Source organism: Falco rusticolus, chromosome 5 (assembly GCF_015220075.1).
Source record: "Falco rusticolus isolate bFalRus1 chromosome 5, bFalRus1.pri, whole genome shotgun sequence".
Classification (NCBI taxonomy): domain Eukaryota; kingdom Metazoa; phylum Chordata; class Aves; order Falconiformes; family Falconidae; genus Falco; species Falco rusticolus.
Window position 1 is genome coordinate 23,894,384 of NC_051191.1, and position 19,565 is coordinate 23,913,948.

Here is a 19,565-nt window from a genome sequence, read left to right on the forward strand (position 1 = left end):
AAAGCTGTCAGGACAGCCCTGGGCAGCTGGCTGCAGGTCGCCCTGCTTGAGCAGGGGGGTTGGACCAGATGATCTCCAGGGGTCCCTTCCAATGTCAGCCGTTCTGTCATTCAGTAAACTTTGTGTGAATGCAGCTGGCCAGTTGCCTTTCCACAGGTTTGGTTGTGCTCATGAATCTACTTTGTATATTGCCTTCACAACAGGGAACTCAAAGAGTATTTTTTTCCTTCACATCAAACCACGGTTATATGCTTTTGGAACAGGTGGAACTGCATTTTGCAACTGAATCAGTTATGACACCACAGCTGGACACAGATTTTAAGATATTCACAGTTCTTGCAGAGGGACCACTTGCGTTCCTTGAGTTCATATGGCTGGGTTTATGCAGATTTAGAAAAGCCAATTTGGGAGAAAAATAAAACTTTAAATGTTTTAAATAAAACCTTTAATGCTGCAAAGAAAGCAAAAGGATGCAGCTATAGAAGGACAGTTGACATATGCCAACAGAGTAAAGTGTAGTGGAAATATGGCTTTGGATATTGTTTTTTTCAATGTATATCAGAACAAAGAAACCTTGAAAATAATGTTGCAACGTTACATGATTTCCTGGCGTTGACAGTAGAGAGGCAAAAAAGGTTGATATAGTTAAATATTTCTTTCTGTGCTTGGGAAAAAAGACAAAAGTTGCAGACAGATTGCATGATGATGAAATACTTTTCCACAGTTCTAAAGTAAATATCAGTCAAATAGCATAAATAAATAAATAGCACTGTGGCTTTGCTTTAAAGCAGATAGAGACTTTGTTGAGTATTTCCCAACTAGCACTGATAGGAATGGGTTTGAACAGTAAATTTTTTCCCCAAGTTAAAAAGGACTAAAGGAGATGATTCCATCACACAATGTGGATCTTGGAGAAGTAATGGCATATTTGTATATATGGGTTCACTTACCAGTTTAATGAAGTCTAAGCATGTATTTATGGAATATATATTTCATCAAGTTAACTCGTTGGGCATTTTCTGTGATTCAAAATTCAGTTAATAAAGATTTGAAGTGCTCTGCAGACTTTTGCCAGTGTAATCATCTTGCGTAGGACATGATTAGACGTGGCAAAAGCCTTGCTGTAACTATATCTAGGTCAACAGAAGATTTTGTTGACTTTGGTTCATGTCTAAATCTGAGAAAGTGGTGCCTGTGCCAGCAGAAACACCACTGCTAAGGGCATATGTTCTAGCTTTGCAAGGAGCCTCTCCTGGCCTGACCCTTCTGGCACAGAGAGCCTGCCCTAGAGGACTCCTGTGTGAGGCTGATTCATAGTACCTGATATTCTGGATAAGAAAACCAGAAATGCTTGAAAATCAGGGTTGTATATATACTAAATAGTATGCAATTGACTACCTAGCAGATCTAAACTTGCAATATTTTAAACAGAAAATCATCAGCTGAGAGTATTTCTAAAGGGATTATAGTCCTTGCCACTTCAGCAGCTATATCAACCTGAAAAAACTGCCCACAAATTAAGTCCTGTCAAAATTTATCAGCTGGAGGTACATGGTGAAGAGAGGTTAACTTGGATCTGAGTGTCAAGATGGACTGGGCATAAGCAAATGCAATTTATTTTAACAGGATGAGACGCAAGCTTGTATACCTTGAAAGAGTATAGGCATTAAAACATAGCTCCTTTCCAGGAAATAGTGGCTATGAATTACCTCTGAAAATCATAGGACTGAAACAGATGGGTCTAAAAAAGTGATGTGAATATCAGCTCACTTGGCAAGAAAGATTATCTTCTGGATTTGGCTACAAGGAAATACTGAGGACACCTACAGATTCTACATTAGGTCAGTATTTGGCACGACTGTGATTCCTCTCTGAATACTGTGTCCACGTTTGGTGGCAGTTAATTGAGGAAACATATTGAAAAAGCTGGGAATAAGAGCTTCAGGAATTACAAAAAGTGAAAGATATGTTTTATATCTGAGGCTCAGGAAATGAGATCTACCTGGTTTTCTTTTTGGCAAGTTAGTAGGAAAACTTGATCAGTATGTACACCGATGAAACAGGTACTTTACAAGGAAAAGCCTTCTGAGCTATCGAAGGTAAAACAAGATTTACTTGCATGGTCTTTACAGAACAGAGTTCTGACACAGGTGTACTGCGTGGGAGTGTGGTATAAATACAGAAGGAACTTGTTTCCTTTCAAAATTTTGATAGTGCATTTTAGTCATGTTAGAAAAGGCAGCAATATCATGCTTCAAAAGAAAACAAGCCAACATTTCTTGATGGAATGCCACTGAAACTGATACATCAGCCTAACATAATGCTGAGTCCGCCTTTTCAAAACAGACTCAAAAAGGAATAATTCAAAGGCATCCTTTAACAGGCTGTGGGATTGGTGCCTTTGGAAAATAAAGTGCCAACACTTAGCCTGGAGTTAGCCTCCCCATTTAACTTCTTTTTTTCCACATTTAGCACATGGATCTTCTCTCTAGTGAATCAAGCTTAATCAACCTGGTAACTCCAGATATTTTGGCAAGTAAATGAAATCTTTGTGTAGTAGGGACACTGGAATGATCTGTGTAAATAATAAGCATGACTTTGCCCTTTCAAACTCAGAGATTTTTAGATGTGTCTGTGATTAATTTAAACAGGGAGGAGAGGTCTTTCCTGAAAAAAACCCACCTGTCTAGTCCTGTACTGGTGGGTAGAGTACACCTAAACCTCTACATCAGTGAACAGTCTTAAATTTGGACTGACTCTTGCCTCTGAATAAAAAGGTGGCTTTAACAGCTGAATAATCTCGTTATGCACATCCAGGCCTGCCGGCTGGCACTGTCAGGCATTTCTGGGTGCTTAGGTGTGGAGCGGTGTAAACATTGTCCCATACTCAAGAAAAATGGATCCGGATTCAAAATGAGGATTAAATAGCAGATTATCATCTGGAATTCTGGGTTGTGCCAGCTTTTTCCAGCTTGAGCACCTCCAGAGCTGCCCAGCAGCTGACATGGAACTGGCACGCAGGTTGTGAGTGCCTCAAATCGGGGGGTTTTGTGCTGGCACGTTGACTGCTGCAAAGGGCCTCCGGACACCGGGTAGGCACAAGCGGCTGGCACACCGGACAGCCAGCAGGCCTCAGTGCAGGCACCAGCTTCAGGCTATGCAACACAGCCGACGACACTCATTAAATCGCTACTGATGTAGTAACTTGGTGTTACGCCAGAGTTATTCCCAGTGTTTTCTCACGGTGACAGCTGAGCCGCTCAGGCAGCGCCGCGCCCCGCAGCCACCCGTGCCCCGCAGCCGCGGCGCGGCCCCCTCAGGCAGGCCACCCTGAACATGACGACGAGCGCCATGCGACGTGACGGCTCACGGCCACCGACACGCCATCGCAGCGACAACACGCGGAGCAACAGGCCGAACAGTGCGCCGGGGCCCGCGGACACCCCACCCCGGGGCCAACCCCCCAGGCGCCGTACGGGCGCCCCCTCCCTCCGTTACTTCCGCCTCCGCCGCCTCCCGGTAACCCGAGCAGGGCCGCCCGCCGCCAGGACCCCGCCCGGGGCTGCCCTCAGCACCGCCTGATCCCGCCCGGCGGGAAGCGCCGCTGGCCGAGCCGGCTGCAGCCGCGACCACGGCGCGGTTAGGCGGCGCTACCTTTCCTGTCGCGGCCGGGCGGCGCGGGCGGGCGCGGCGGGCTCGGCCGGGGCGGTGCTGTCGGTCAGGCAGCGCGGCGGGCGCCCCGGCAAGGAACGAGGCGGGCGTCGTGAGGGGAGAAGAGCGAGGGGGCCTCGCGCGCCGGGAGGGGGCTGTGGCGGGCGGAGGAGTCGTCGCTCCGCGGGAGGCCGGGCCCATGTTCGCACCGGGCGGAGGTAGCGGAGCGGGGACGCCGGGCGGCTCGGAGGGCGGTGCCGGGCCGTGCCGTGTTGCGTGGGGAAGAGGGCCCGGGAGGCGGTGGGAGGGCGCGGGGGCCTGTCGGGGGCGGGGGCCGTGAGGCGGAGCGGGGCGAGGGTTCCTCAGGGCTGAGGGGTCCCGGGGCAGGGCGGGACGTGAAGGTGAAGGGGAGGGAGCGCTGGGGGGGGCAGGTGGCGGCTGTTCTCGGGCTTGCGGTGCGGGCGGGGGAGGCAGAGCCGGGGGCTGCCTGGCTCGCGGGAGGGCCTGCGCGCGCAGGTCGGCGTGTGAGGGGCGTCCTGGAGGGAGCGAGGGGGGAGGCTTGTTCGCTGAGGAGTCTTCTGCTCAGCGTGTATTTAGTGGCGTGTCTGTAGGCCTCTTCCCAGTGAAAAGCGTGTTCCTGCAGATGTGACAGCAAAACACTTTCTCCGGGACGTATGGAATCGAAAGTAAAACTGCCCGGCTGGTCAGGCAGGCCTGCCTCCCCTGCCGGGGCACAGGGGGGACTTCTCAGCACCGTGATTGCCTGGCTTGCTCAGTCTATCACCTTTCAAAAGTTGTGGTTAAGTTTACTTTCTTTTGATTCACCATGCTTTTTCTCTTATGTTCCTTTCCTCGCTTTAAGAGAGACCTTAATTGCGTTTCGATTCTTGAAACTTAATTTTCGAGGGGTGTGATTTGTAACAGTGGAAAAGTTTGTTCCTCTCTGAAATTTTTTCACATGGTCAGGACTGGGATGTCTTACTTACATTCTTTCACCTCCCTTATCTCTTTTGTGATAGAGTAGCTGCATAAAGGAATGTTTATGTGATAAATTTCCAGCAGCAGTAAGAAAGTGTGAAAAAAATCTCTGTATGCTTTATTTAATAAAGCTGTATTCCTTCCCCCTCCCAACTAGTGTTTGTAAGGATCGAGGTTCTGGTTCATGGTAGTGCAGTCTGTGACAGTAGGCTGTTCTTACAGATTTGAGAGGGTTTAAGCGTATCAGGCCAGGGTGTTGCTGTTTATCCATATGTTCTGAATGGTGAATGAGTTAGTGATGCTGAATACCTTATATGAATCTTTGGTTTCCTTGAGAGTAAGTACATAGATTCTTGTTCTTAAATGTTGTCTGCATATTTCAAGACTTATTTCTTAAGTTTCTGAGCCTACAGTATCATGAGCTCAGTCCCATTGCTTTTTCAAATAGCAGGATTAGCATGAAAAAAAACTAAGTAGAAATTCAGGTACAATAAAAAATTTCTTAATTAGGAGTGAGTTAAGGTATGTCAAATAATAGAAAAAATTAAGGGAAATGGTTTTCTCCTGAAAAATAGCATCTGTAAGTGATGAAACGAAGAAGATAGAGTATTAAAGCTTCTAAATGTCACTACGGAAATGGACTGTCAAGAGTCCAGAAGCACATGGATGCTTGTCTTGTATCTGTCTTCTCTGTTCTTTCTGATTTTCAGTTGTGAGCACCGGTTCTTTTGATTTATTTGCTTATGAAGTTCATGTCATTATTGTGTCTTTTCATCGGTACATTCACATAAACATTAGGTATTAAATAGAATTTCTCTTAATGGTTAACTTTTTCTTACTGTTTTCTTGCCATTCTCTTAATCTGGACCAAAGTGTTTATCTTCAGCCTTATTTCCTGTGGAAATGAGAGCCAGGCTAGCCTGCTACCTGTCTCTTTCCATTTTTCTTTGCTTCCTGCAACTTTTGAACCTTTCAGCCAGTTTCAGTCAAATTAGGCAGATATTTTGAAGGTATAAACATTCTACAGGTCTTGGGAGAACAGGCAGCTGAGGAAAAGCAACAAGGGCTACATTACTGTTCTTGCTGAGGGAAGGGTGATAGCATATGCTCAGTGGACAGTTCTGTTCTGTCTGTGCTGTTGCTGGCACTCGCGCTGACCGCTGAATCAGTCTGTGTGTAGCTTGGAGGCAGCAACCGCACTGCCTGCCTCCTGCCATCAGTAGCTGTTAGGCATAAATGAGCTGGCAGTATGATCAGAAGTGTGAGATAAGCAGCTATGTACATAGCAGGTAGTAAGGAGTATTGTAAGATACGTGATACAGGACAGAAATCTATTGTAAAATAGGTTGTTGGGATTATTTTGGTAGTCAGTGTTCGTAGGGAAAAGTGGATAATGCTGCCTTGTGGCCAAGATGACAATGTATCCTATTATGTTCCATCCCTTTTCTTTTTATCCTATCTTCACTATTTTGCTTTTGTACAAGCCAAATGTCAGATATGTCTTTAAAACAGAAATCTGAGTTCCTAAATTTAATAAGGGTTTGAGAACTGTGATGATTTTTGTAAGCAACTGCATTAAAAGTTACATGTGTAGCTGCATATCTTGTTTTGTGGGTTTTTTTTTTTGTTTTACAAATCAATTGAATTGCCCTACTGACAACAGGTGGGGGACAAAGATAAAAGCCAGAGTATTGGAATTGTGACTTGCCTTTCCAGCATGTCTTTAATCAAGAAAACATTTTTTCCCAATGTTTTCCTTTTAAACTTGGCTCCCAAGTTGTTATCTTCTGGAATCTAAATTTCTTTTTAATGAATGTGTTACTCTGTTCTTTTTGTTTAATAGGCTTCTTGGTGAAAAACATTTTGATACAATTATTGGAGAGTCTTAACGCAATGTTCTAATGGACCTAATCTTAGTAGTAGGACATTATGGTGATGTTTAAATGCTAAAAGCTTCCCTTTCAAAACGCTTTTTTTAAAAATGGTGGGAGAGATGCTTTAGCTGTCTCAAAGTGATGGAATTTCCAATGTGCATTCATAGTGAGAAAAGATTAATAAATAGTTATGTTGAATTTGAAACGGGACTTGTAGAGGATTCGCATCCCTCAGATGAATGTGTGAGGAGCAGGTCCCACTTAACTGCCCTACAGGGCACAAAAATTAGTTTAGACCTCTAATATGAAGGGGTTTGGGGGCGATGCTTAGTTGTTTGGGTTTTGTTGATTTCCCCCTCTTGGTTAAGTACTCATTGCATAATAATGTTGTTTTAAGATGATGTAGATCAGTGTTTGTGAAATTTAAGGAGTTCAGATTATGTTGAACTGTGAAACCTTTTAGTTGTAGGCATGCGTTAGGGAGCCACATTTGCTAGTACTTGCTTAAGCAATGCCGATTTGATTGGTCTCACTTTTGTAAGTTGGTGTCAGAACAAAGATTTCTTCATTGGCGCTGTTGCCACTTGCTGCCAGAGAGGCCAAGCCCCAAATAGGTTCTCCATTGGGAAGCTGTCATTGCCCATTTCTGAATATACTGTGGACTTTTGTAAACAGTTTTTTCTTGAGAGGACCTGGACAAGCATATAAAAAACTGTAGCACAGTGTTCCTTATGGAATAGTATACAAGTCGTTTTATTGAGAGGTGGTGGGGGAAGGTGGAATACTTAGTTAGAAACAGAGGTTTTCTTTAGCATGATGTCTTACTTATAAATATCTTTCAAAAATAGTTAAAAATAATACTAGAAGCACTCTACATTGGAATGCAAGTGTCTCATTATCCATGTGAATCTAGCATATTTTCATTGTCCAGTCTGAGTAAAATGTGAGAAAGGCAAAAGTAGGGGTGGTAATTGGGAATCAAACTGGTGTTACTAATAAAAAACTATTTAGGAGGTATCACTTGCAATGTGTCCCACCAGTCCTGCCTATGTATGTGCTTAAATGGAAGCACGTAAATATGTGAAAATTACTTTTTGTTTTAAGAAGTTAATTTAACCTGAAGTAAATAAGGCTTAGGTGATTCTAGGTGCCTCTTTCAGTCCTGTCCAGCCCTATCTGATCCTGGACATGAGTCAGCAGAATGCTTTGCATTGAGGCCAGCTGCATTCTAGACTGTAGTAACAAGTTACCCAGCTGGTTGAGGAAGGTGAGTCTTTCCCTCTGTTTAGTGCTTAGCAAAACAAATTTAGACACCACATCCAGCTGTGCAGTCTCAGTTCCAAGAACGGCATTGACATGCTGGAGCAAGTTCACTGGAGGGCCACCAAGGTCATTAGGGGCTGAAGGACGTATCTGAAGAGGGTCTGAGAGAACTGGGTTTCTTAATCTGTAAGAAGAGAGAGGAAAGTCTCGCTACTGCTTACAACAACCTAACGGGAGAGTTAAAGAGAAGATGGAGCTGGGTGGTTCTTCTCAAAGTTGTACAGGGATAAGATGAAAAGAAATAGACATAAAACGGGGCATAGCAAATTCCAGGGTGGCATTAGGAAAAGCTTTTTCACAGTGTGGTTATCCAGGCACTGGAACAGGGGCCCAGAGGGGACCGATGCATCTTTGTCCTTGGAGATACTCAAAACTTAGATAGCTAAGTCCCTGATCTGATTTGACCTTGTTTTGAGCAAGGGCTTGAACTAGGGGGCCTCCACAGTTTCCTTCCCATCCAAGCTATTCTGTGATTCTACCCTTGTTCACTATATGTTATCTTTTGTATCCTTAGTCAAATGAAACTAAAGCTTAGAGGGCTAGAAACCCCAAAGATGCTGAAGTTCCTATGAGTCTCCAGAATAGCATTGGTTGAGTAGAAAGAAATACAAATCGGAGCCATTGATAATGCTTGCTAATTGTTGTTTTTCTGTTACTTCCATTTGTTCTGCTGGCAGGGAGGTTTGTGTGTACATCTTAGCACAGCATGTTCTTCCAGCTGGTACTTGTGCTATGGGGAAGAGTGCTTGAGAAGACTGGGGAGAAATCTTCTCAAGCTGAGAAGGAGGGGGCAAGATGATGCCTTTGCACAATGAGGACAGTCAGGTATTGGAGCAAGTTGGCTGGAGAGGTTGTGCAGTCTGTATCCTTGGCAGTTTTAAAGACTGGAGCCTGGAGCTATCTTGTCTGACCCTCATAGCTGACCCTGCTTTGAACAGGAGATGGACGCACTTGAGGTCCTATCTATCTAGTTATCCTGTGATCCTAAGTAGAGGTTCTGGAAGAGGGAGTATGCTTAGGAGATGTGTGGAAAGATCAGTGAGGTGCAGGTGCATGCTGATGAATCAAATACTTATTTTAAAATTGGGAATACTTTGCTTTTGTCAGTCTTGGTTATTATTTTTTTCCAGATGGGCTTCAGTTTGTTAAAAAGTTTTGTATTCCTCTGGTTGTCAAAACTTCAAATGCTTTTACTTCACAAGTCTTGTTGAAGACAATTTTGCAGTATAATGCCATAACAAAATCATTAGATTTTACCTGTTGTTAGGTCCATTCCTTAGTTCAATAAAACTTACTTTAAAGCTGTATTTTATTCTGGCGAGACATTTGTGAGTTATCTTACTTGGTTAAGAACTAAGTGAGCATGGGTGGTCTGTGGAAATGGCTAATACATCAACAAGTTAAAAGTATTTATTTTCCTGTGATTCTCCAGACTTCCCTGGGTAACACAATGCCAGCTGAGAGGAAAAAGCCAGCAAATATGGATGAAAAAGAATCTACATTAAATAATAAAGAAAAAGAATTTAGTGAAAGGCGACCAGTAAGCACCAGGGAGAAGCCGAAAGAAGACGTCAAAGTTGGCATGAAGAGAGAGACTTTAAAGGTTCCAGAAGATAAAAAGAAAAAACTGGAAGAAGATAAAAGAAAAAAGGAAGACAAGGAGCGGAAGAAGAAAGAAGAGGATAAAGTAAAGGCAGAAGAAGAGCAAAAGAAGAAAGAAGAAGAAGAAAAAAAGAAACTTGAAGAGGAGGAGAGAAAGAAACAAGAGGAGGAAGAGAAAAAGAAACAAGAAGAAGCAGCTGCTCAACTGAAGTAAGTTGTCTTTTAAGGGCTTAATTGTGCCAAATGCTGTAGTCTTGCTGTCAGGATTGTGGGCAGAATTATAAAAGGTTAACTGTTTGAGTTACTTATGTAGTGTTTTACATGGCTAGCTGGGTATGCTTTGTAATGTATGCCTACGTAGTTTTGGGTTTTCACCTCTAACACCTGTTACTTTAGTCTCTAATATGGGGTTTTGATAGTATTTTCCATGTGATGACCATGTAATGCACAATTATGCTTGAATAAATGTTGTGGTTTAACCCCAGCGGGCAACTAAGCCCTTCACAGCTGCTCGCTCACTCCCTTCACAGTGCGATGGGGGGGAGAATCAGAAGAGTAGAAGTGAGAAAGCTTGCGGGTTGAGGTAAAGTCAGCAAAAGCCACGTCTTTAAGCAAAGCAAGGAATTCATTCACCACTTCCCATGGGCAGACAGGTGTTCAGCCATCTCCAGGAAAGCAGGGCTTCACCACATGTGATGGTTACCGGGGAAGACAAGCGCCATCACTCCGAATGTCTTCCCCTTTCTAATTCTTCCTCCAGCTTTATATGCTGAGCATGATGTCATATGGTACGGAATATCCCTTTGGTCAGTTGGGGCCAGCTGTCCTGGCTGTGTCCCCTCCCAAGTCCTTGTGCCCCCCAGCTGACTTGCTGGTGGGGTGGGATGAGGAGCAGAAAAGGCCTTGATGCTGTGTAAGCGCTGCCCAGCAATAAGGAAAGCACCACTGTGTTATCAGCGCGGTTTCCAACACAAATGTGAAACACAACCACATGCCAGCTCCTATGAAGAAAATTAACTCTACCCCAGCCCAAAACAGCACCTTCTCCTGCCCTTATTCCATACTATTTACATCATGCTAAGGTCACACTATCCATTAGAACATCATTAACCACCACCCCCTCTCCTGTCCTTTGATGTAATACATAGATGTCATTCCCTTAGTCTTTATATGACCCCTATAAAATGTCTACAAAAGTCCACAAAATGTCCATTGAGTCCATGACTTTGTGTTCCATCTGTTATGGTGGTCACTCAGGACAGGAGAGGTGGTGTGTTGCATGGAGGTGTTGGGCACCGAAGCCAGCTCAGGTCAGGTCACTGCTGCACTTGCACTGCTTCTTGTAAGACTTGTCCTCCACTAGTTTGGGTGGTTTCTGGTATAGTCATTTGTGTAACATGCAACTGAAATAATGGGTGAAAACAGTTTAAAAGTATTCCCATTACAGTCACCACCCCTGATCCATTTGGGCCAGTTTGTAGGATTTAACGTTGCAGTAAACTCCTCCCCGTGCTCCTAGCCTGGCTAGCAACAGGTAGTTTCTGCTATAGTAATTCCTCTAACATGCATCCCAAATCCTGGGTTACAATGATTTAAAGCTACAGTCTCCATCCCTGGTCCATGTGAACAAGACCATTGGGCTTTATGTTGCAGTGAACTCCTTTGCCTGTGCTCTGGTGTGGTCTTACCTACAGACTGCTGTCCCTTGTGGGTGTACCTGCTCCAAGTGGAGACTTACACCTGTGAGCCACGGTCTCTCCAAGGGTATGTCTGCTGCAGCATAGACTTACCCACATCCACAGATGCTTTGAGGTGCACCTGTTCCAGTGTGACATTCTCCATGGGCCACAGTCCCTTCAGAGGTGTACTGGCTGCACCGATATAACCATGGCTGCAGATGCTCTGAGATACATGTGCTCTGGTATGGACTTATCCACGACCACAGATGCTTCAGGGTGTCCTGCTCCTGTGTGGACTCATCCACAGGTCATGGTCCTTTTGACTTGAGTTCATACTGGAGTTCCAGCCTGTCCAGTACAGCAGCACCAAAACACTAGTGATGCCCTGGCCATCTGCCAGCCCAGGTGCATCGCCATTGCTGTTACCATAATGTTCACAGGCACAGGAGAGTGAGATGATAAGCAATACAGCACTACAACAAGCAGTGAAAGCAAAAATCAGCCACTAATGAGGACTAGACTAATATACAGTAAGGCAAGCAAGTGCCAGGCTCTGTCATGTGTAATGGTTACTTGGGAAGACAAACACCATCTCACCAAATATCTCCCTGCTTCTTCCTCCAGCTTTATACCGCTGAGCGTGGCATTGTATGGTCTGCAATATCCCTTTGGTCAGTTGGGGGGTCAGCTGTCCCACCTGTGTCCCCTCCCAACTTCTTGTGCACCCCCAGCCTGCTCACTGGTGGGGTCGTGTGAGAAGCAGAAAAGGCCTTGGCTCTGTGTCAGTGCTGCTCAGTGGTAATGAAAACACGCCTGCTACCAGCACTGTGTCCAGCAAAAATCCCAAACATGACCCCATACCAGCCTCTATGAAGAAAATTAAATTACCCTAGTCAAAGCGAGCAAAATGGAGAAGAGCAGTTTCTGTTAAGATAGAGGAGTGTTAGCGTCATAAAATTGGGAAAACAGGCTCTAGCAGACCACAGACCATAACAGGAGCAAATGTACTGTGAAGGATGGCTGTAGTCTCTTAGCATGTAAGCTGGCGGTTTAATGTGGTACTACCAAGACAGTGTTTCTTAGCATGTTATCAAAAGGTACTACAGTGTCGAAGATGGCATCTTTAGACCAATAAAGGCAAGATTTCAGACGTTCTTGTGTTTGAAATATGTCACTTCCTAAGACTCAGGCAATGTTATTGCCAGATTCTAGCTGGGACAGATGTATTTAACCTATTTAAAATTTTCTGTGTAATTTCAGTAGTCTGGGAATAAAAGATTTCCCTTAACTGTGTAATACAGTAACCTATTGAAAGGTGGTTGTCCTCTTCTGTAAGAATGTAATCTCTTCCTGGGGAGTAAATGGAGTTTTAGGTTTATATTTTTGAAGTCTGTTGGGATTAATATGTTCTGCATAGAAACATTTGATAAATTTCATTTTGTTACAAGTAGTACTTGCCTTTTGCAGCAAAAAGTTTAAACTGAGTTTATGAAGCAGATGCTTCAGCTTTCTATGATTAACTTGTTAGAACTACTGGAGGGTTTCCAACTATGATTTTTTTTTTTTTCTTTGAACTGTTAACCTGGTTAAAGTTCTGTAAGAAAATGACTAATTTTTATTTCTCTTAGGGAAAAAGAGGAAGCACATCAGCTCCATCAGGAGGCTTGGGAGCGCCATCAGGCAAGAAAAGAGCTTCGCAGCAAAAACCAGAATGCACCAGACAATCGCCCTGAGGAAAACTTCTTCAGCAGACTGGATTCTAGTCTGAAGAAGAACACAGCTTTTGTTAAGAAGTTAAAAACCATTACAGAGCAACAAAGGGACTCCTTGTCCCATGACTTTAATAGCCTGAATTTAAGCAAATACATTGCAGAAGCAGTAGCTTCTATAGTGGAAGCCAAACTGAAAATATCAGATGTGAACTGTGCTGTGCACTTGTGTTCTCTCTTTCACCAGCGCTATGCTGATTTTGCTCCTTCATTACTTCAGGCTTGGAAAAAACATTTCGAAGCAAGGAAGGAAGAGAAGACTCCCAACATTACCAAGTTAAGAACTGATTTGCGTTTCATTGCAGAATTGACAATAGTTGGGATTTTCACTGACAAGGAAGGTCTGTCTTTAATCTATGAGCAGCTTAAAAATATTATTAACGCTGATCGAGAATCCCACACCCATGTTTCTGTGGTTATCAGCTTTTGTCGGCACTGTGGAGACGACATTGCCGGTTTGGTACCAAGGAAAGTAAAAACTGTTGCAGAGAAGTTTAACCTGAGCTTTCCTCCTAGTGAGATCATTAGCCCAGAGAAACAACAGCCTTTCCAGAATTTGTTGAAGGAATACTTTACATCTTTGACCAAACACCTGAAAAGGGACCACAGGGAGCTACAAAATATTGAAAGACAAAACAGGTGACACTTGAATGTTGCTTTTTATTTATGGAGAAAAAAATAGTTTTATTTATGAAATGCCTAGATTTGTTGCAGTATTTATAAACAAAGCCTGTTGGTGATGTGTAGACGATAAGTATATTCTGCAATTTATGAAAAAAAAGTTTTAGATATTCTCTGAATATTTAAAAAGCAAAACCAAAACAGACTCTGCATATCTTTAAAGAAAACAGAGGTTTACCTTTTGCTTTAATTCTCTTAAATCTGTTACTTTGGTGATGCTCCCTTAGCAGCTTGAGAGTAATGCTGCCTTCCCAGCTGGTACTGTCCTTTTCCCTTTGGCACAATCTGATTTCTCCCTTTCCACCCACATGCACCTAATGGAGCATGTGCCACCATGGCTTTGGCTTGTTTACTTTTTTCTTTTAGCCTATCAGTATGGAGGAAAAATTAGGTTAGATTAACAAGGTATCCCTTACACTTTAATGTGGGCAAATTTTATATATTAAAATGTAGGAGGGTATAGACAATTTGATTCAAATCCTCTTAAATGTCTATATGAAGTACTAATATTGAAGGGTCTGGATATACACAGCATTGGAATCTGAATAATTTAATTTCTACCATGTTCACATTGTTTAGTAATTGTTTGCTTTTCTTCAGAGCATCCTGAGTTGTCATTATTGCAGACAGCCTAAACCCAGCTGCTGGTCTTAAAACGCAGTCATTTTAAAACCTTTTGGAAGCACTTCAGGCAGAGAGAAATGAATGTGTTATTGTGTGTAGGCACAGGTTTCGACTAGGAGGCTGAACATGCAGAGCCAAATGTATGCTTAGAATACATTAAATTTTGATGTTCGTAAACCAAGGCTTTCAACTTGGATCCATTGTGCTGGTGGTATTGTGCTGCAGTCCCACCAGGTCTTGGTCCGCTAGGCATTTTATTTCACAGGACTATAAACTGACTTTTGAACTACTGTTAACTTGCAGAAGTACCTTATTACTTTAAAGTGTGCTATTAGTTATTATTTTTTAAAAGTTGATGAATATAAACTTTTATACTTTCACAGTTACAATTGGTTCTGGGATTTCAATGAGTGAGTGTTACAAAGACTGTATGATAGGAAATAAAGTGAAAAAAATCCCAGAGATATGAAGAATGCTAAGAAACTGTGAAGACGAAAGAACATAAGTGATCTGGGAAAGGGAAATATGCTTTAAATAAAAATGACTGGATAGAGCTCTGAGCAGCCTGGTCTGTTCTCATCATTGAGCCTGCTTTGAGTAGATCAGACTAGAGACCTCTTTATGCACCTTATTATCTGAATTACACCTATGAACTTGGGTGCAAAGCTTTGTTTTGGGGAAGAAATATGAAGAACTATCATTTATCACTGGAATAAGTTTATTATTTACCTGAACTGTAAAGTGTGTATTTTAACTGCTTAATAAAAGTTGGGGAATAAGTTTTGTTAAAGAAACAAGACATCAAAAAACTTTCCAGCTTAATTTTATTTGCTTACAGCATGTCTGCAACAGAGAGGTGCTTGTCATTTGCATGCTATGGAGGTGCAAGGCATGAAGTCAAAGATAGAAACTTTCGTACTAAGAAGTCTGTGAATACTATAGAAATCTTCATAAATTGTGGATTTTGGGAAAGGGGATTGTGTGGTTGGTTGGCTGCTTGCTTTTGGGTTGGGTTTTCTTTGGGGGGGGCAGGGAGGTTGTAGCTTTGTGTTTTGTGGGGTTTTTTTCTGTTTCTGTTTGTTTGGGGTTTTTTGTTTTTAGAAAAGCAATGATCTTACCAGAAAAAAGTCGTCTATATTTGAAACCTGATCCACTTTGTAGAGAGCAACAGCTTTTATTCCCACTGTTATTCCAGAACCAATGAGGTGAACAGGCAGCAGACTGTTCCTTCTTGTACATCAATAGTGTCATATGTTTAGGTTATGATAGTTTGTCAGGTAAATACCTCTTGAATTTGTCTGTGTCAGAAGAGTGAGTGTGACATAACTCAAGCTGTACAGATTGGTTGAGTTAGTTGGAAATTAATATACTAACCTTAACAGTGCTTTAATACTGTGTTACCTGCTGAATCATTTAAGTAAAATTAAAACATTATTAGACACAAGGTTTTCTGCAAGTGCATAATGAAGAAAACTACCTTAAGTAGAAGGTTGTTTGGTTACCCAGCTAAGGGCACAGGAAAATCTGTGCAGGCTGGGTCATTGGAAGGAAACAACTTGATTCCCAGATTCTAGCGTGAGTTTTCGAAAACAAGAGTTAGATACAGAAGAAACTTCTTTTATCTAAATTAAGGATGTTTTTAAGAACTGCTGAACTTGTGCTGTGAGACTTCATGAAATTCTGAAGAGACATAAAGTAAGATAAGTGCTGTGTGCTATACTTTTAATTGTATTCAAAAATTAATTGTGCTTTTAGAAGTTTACTTAGTAGGTTTTAGCTTGCCTGAATTTGTTAATACTTGTCTTCTGGGAACTGAAACTAAGAACTGGAGCTACTGTACTGTTGTTACAGCACTTTGCTTTTTTGTTTTTTAATAATAGCACGGAGCTTCTGTGCTCGTGTTTGAGACTGCTGGTATATTGTAAACTTAAAATAGGTACCTAATGGATAGCTGTCTCTATGGAAAGGCTATGAATTGGCACTTAACATGTTTCCTGAATCCAAACTGAACTACTGCACTTGAGAAATTTTCAGTGATTATATTTTTTTTTTGCTCTAATTTGCAGGAGCAGGTAATACATGTTATATATGTGTGGTTTTGTAAAAGGGACAAGAAATAGAACTTCTGCTAGTGTTACTGCTTCTTGCCCTCTAGCAAGATATTTATGTCAAGTTTTGGTTCTGAGCAGATATTAAGGATTTTGTTGCTCACCCTGTGAATGTGTTGTGTACAAAGATGACTTTCATTTTACAATTAACCTGGAACTGAGAAGAGCTAAGATTGATATCCCTCAATGTTGCTTAGACTGCTTTGGAATTTTTATGCCATAAATTGTTAGGGTATTTTGGCAAGAATATGATTGTATACTTACTGCTTAATGAAAGCCTATTAATTATGTAATGATACAACCTGCTTTAGGAATTATGACATTGCACCTTTTTTCAAACTTTTATCTTCTGATTCTTTCATCTCATTGCAGGGTGTGTTGTCAGTGGTCACAGCTAGTCAGTCTGATGTTACTACCATTATCCAAATTACTGTAAAACAAATTGGAAACTTGCTAAGGCAAGCTCATTCTGTCAGCTTCCCTTTGAACGTCCACATTTGATCTGAGTCCGTTTGTATCTTTGCTGTGGTAGGCCCCCAAACAGCTCCGTTGGTCCAGAGTGCGTCCCTTACTGGTAAAGAACTGACTGTGCCTTGTCCATATAAGAACGGTTCATGCAGAGTGGACCCTGCCACAGAGGGGAAAATGCACTTCTCGGGAGCCCTAGCTGAGGACAAACTAGAACATTGCTAATGAGCAATGAGCTTATTCTTAGTTAACTTAAAATCAAGAATGACAGTCTTTCATCAGTCTTCTGTGGCAAGCTTTGTACTAGCAGAGACTACTTTGTTCTGTATGTTTGGTTCAAACTACTGAAAGTTCTTGATTATTTTTTTTGTCTTGTCTAAAATCCAACATGGTCTTAATTGTAATTTGGTAAAGAACATTGAGTTGTACTGTTTTGCATATCATTCTGAAACTGCTTTATTGTGTACTTGTAAGCAGTGATTATGTTCCTTCAAATGCAAGTTGCTTTTGACAACAGATTTCAATTTTACAAATGATAATTTAAGTATGGATAGTTTCATAAAAGAAAACAAAGAGCAAATGAAAAAATAAATGTAACTGCTCTTAATTTGGACTGATGGTCTTGCCATAACTTGGTTTGTTAGAGAGTTAATGGACTTGTTTTAACATGCAACTTTTTTGAGCCTCCTGGCAATGATTGCCCACTTAATATATTTCCACATTGTTCAAACAATTGTTACAGATGCAAAGCAACTTTTATCCAGCTTTCATGTAAGTTGAATGTTTTAATTTACCACAGAAGTCTTTTCATAGTGCAAGACTGTAACAGGATAATCATGGCAAAAAAATAAGTTAGCCTTTCTCTTTGGACTTTGAAGTTAGAGCTTCTGTTGACTGTACTATCCGCAATGATACCAAAATCAGTAGTTCTGTATGGTTGGTTGGAAAAAAACCAGAATTGCTCAAACTTTTGCTATTGTGATCTAAACTAGAATTCTCACAGTTACCTTGAAGAGGGAAGGTTAGCTTTGCTCATTGGTAGTGGTTCAGCATAGCTCAAATATATTTTAAGAAAGAAATGGTCTTACTTTGATTTTTATAGGCGCATTCTTCATTCCAAGGGAGAGCTGAGTGAAGACAGACACAAACAATATGAGGAGTTTGCAATGTCATATCAGAAGCTGTTGGCAAATTCTCAATCTCTAGCTGATCTTTTGGATGAAAATATGCCTGACCTGCCCCAGGAGAAACCAACACCTGAGGGTAGGCCATCTTCTAAAGCAAGTAAACAGAATGCTGGATTTCACTTGGATGTGGTGGGAAAGCTAACCAAACCCTTTCTGATGTTTGCTTTCCACTGATTTCTTTTTATTTAGGCTTTCCCCCTTAAGGATATAACCGAATAATACACTTTTTAATCAATATAATTAAACCTCATGTAACCTTAACTATTGTATATGCCACGTAGTTATGGTAACTTACTATCTCTTTAGATTTGTTTCAAGTAGCACAGGAATAAATAGAAAACTAAAAATGTTTTTAACCTAATCCATTCCATTTAATATAATGCATTTTTTAATATTTAAAGAACTTTGTGTTAGAGTTTTGAAATCTAAAATTGTTCAACAATGGGTTTGAAGTGTATTTTGGGTCATGATATTATGAGCTGGAACATATTGTTAAACCGGGTGAGTCACTAGGTGGCTCTCTGGCCCCCTGAGGAGAAATGCAGCATTAAGCTGGCAGAGCTATTCAGTGCCTTAATCTCAAATTTTTAGATTTAGAGATGTTGTTGAAATGATGACTGTACCTTTAGTCTTATCTCTTGATTTTGAGCTTAAAGTTGTATTTATTGAATGCCTCTAAATTTAAATTATTCTTTTTAAACTTCTGTTCTTAAACTGTAATGGGGTACAGTTTATCATACTCAAAGCGATTACTTTTTATGCTAATGGAGTTAGTCTGTTACAGCTTTCCTTTTAATTTACCACATAATGTGCTGCTTGATTTGACTTTCACGCTGATACTGTCTGTGTTTTCTATCATTGTCAAATTTACAATTTTAAGATAACTTACTGATGTATCTAGTATTAAGATTGGGTTGTTAAAAGCACTTTATACATTGCAATATTTAAGTGAAAACAGTAGTAGTAATAAATGCATTAATGTGTTTCTAAAAGTATTGTTTTTAATCTTTCAAGGGGCCTACCATTAGGAAATCAGAAATGTGTGCAAATAACTTACGGTTTCACTCTTTTTGCAGAACATGGACCTGGTATTGATATTTTCACACCAGGAAAGCCTGGAGAATATGACCTGGAAGGGGGTATCTGGGAAGATGAAGATGCTAGAAACTTCTATGAGAATCTCATTGACTTAAAGGCTTTTGTGCCAGCAATTTTGTTTAAAGATAATGAAAAATGTTCCCAGAACAAGGAATCTGGCAAAGATGAATCAAGAGGTAGAACGCTTAGATGAGTAGTTTTTTAACATATCTTGTCCAACAGGTATACAAATTTGATGGAAGTAATGAGTCTCATGAAATAATTTGTGGTGATCAGAAGAGTACACCAGTTTGGATGAATTTTTAGGGAAGAAACTGTGGGATAAGGGTTATATCTGGGTATGGTATTAAGGAAGAAAAAAAAAGTAAATGCATTGTAATAGTGATAGGATTTTAAATTTAAAATAATTGGAGATTAAGCAGTGTGAGTAAACATTAACTTTTCTGTGGGAAACCTGAAAGTTTACCTTCTTTGAAAGATGGTTAGTGTTCGTTTTGGTTTTTTTCCACTAAACTGTTAATGG

At 41.3% G+C, this 19,565-nt stretch overlaps 1 protein-coding gene across 3 annotated transcripts in view; it reads left to right on the forward strand.

The window, feature by feature from the left end:
• The first annotated feature begins 3,725 nt into the window (after positions 1–3,725).
• UPF2 (UPF2 regulator of nonsense mediated mRNA decay) overlaps positions 3,726–19,565 on the forward strand; it is a 68,075-nt gene continuing 52,235 nt past the window's right edge. The window contains exons 1-5 of one of the 3 annotated variants that reach the window (XM_037387453.1): positions 3,726–3,869; positions 9,259–9,638; positions 12,736–13,515; positions 17,860–18,020; positions 19,021–19,218. In XM_037387453.1, the coding sequence (XP_037243350.1) occupies positions 9,277–9,638; positions 12,736–13,515; positions 17,860–18,020; positions 19,021–19,218 (1,501 nt within the window). In that variant the 5' untranslated portion in view covers positions 3,726–3,869; positions 9,259–9,276. Of the gene's footprint in view, positions 3,870–4,031; positions 4,053–4,165; positions 4,451–9,258; positions 9,639–12,735; positions 13,516–17,859; positions 18,021–19,020; positions 19,219–19,565 lie in introns of those variants that run through there. The other 2 variants (XM_037387454.1, XM_037387455.1) reach the window with 2 other exon arrangements.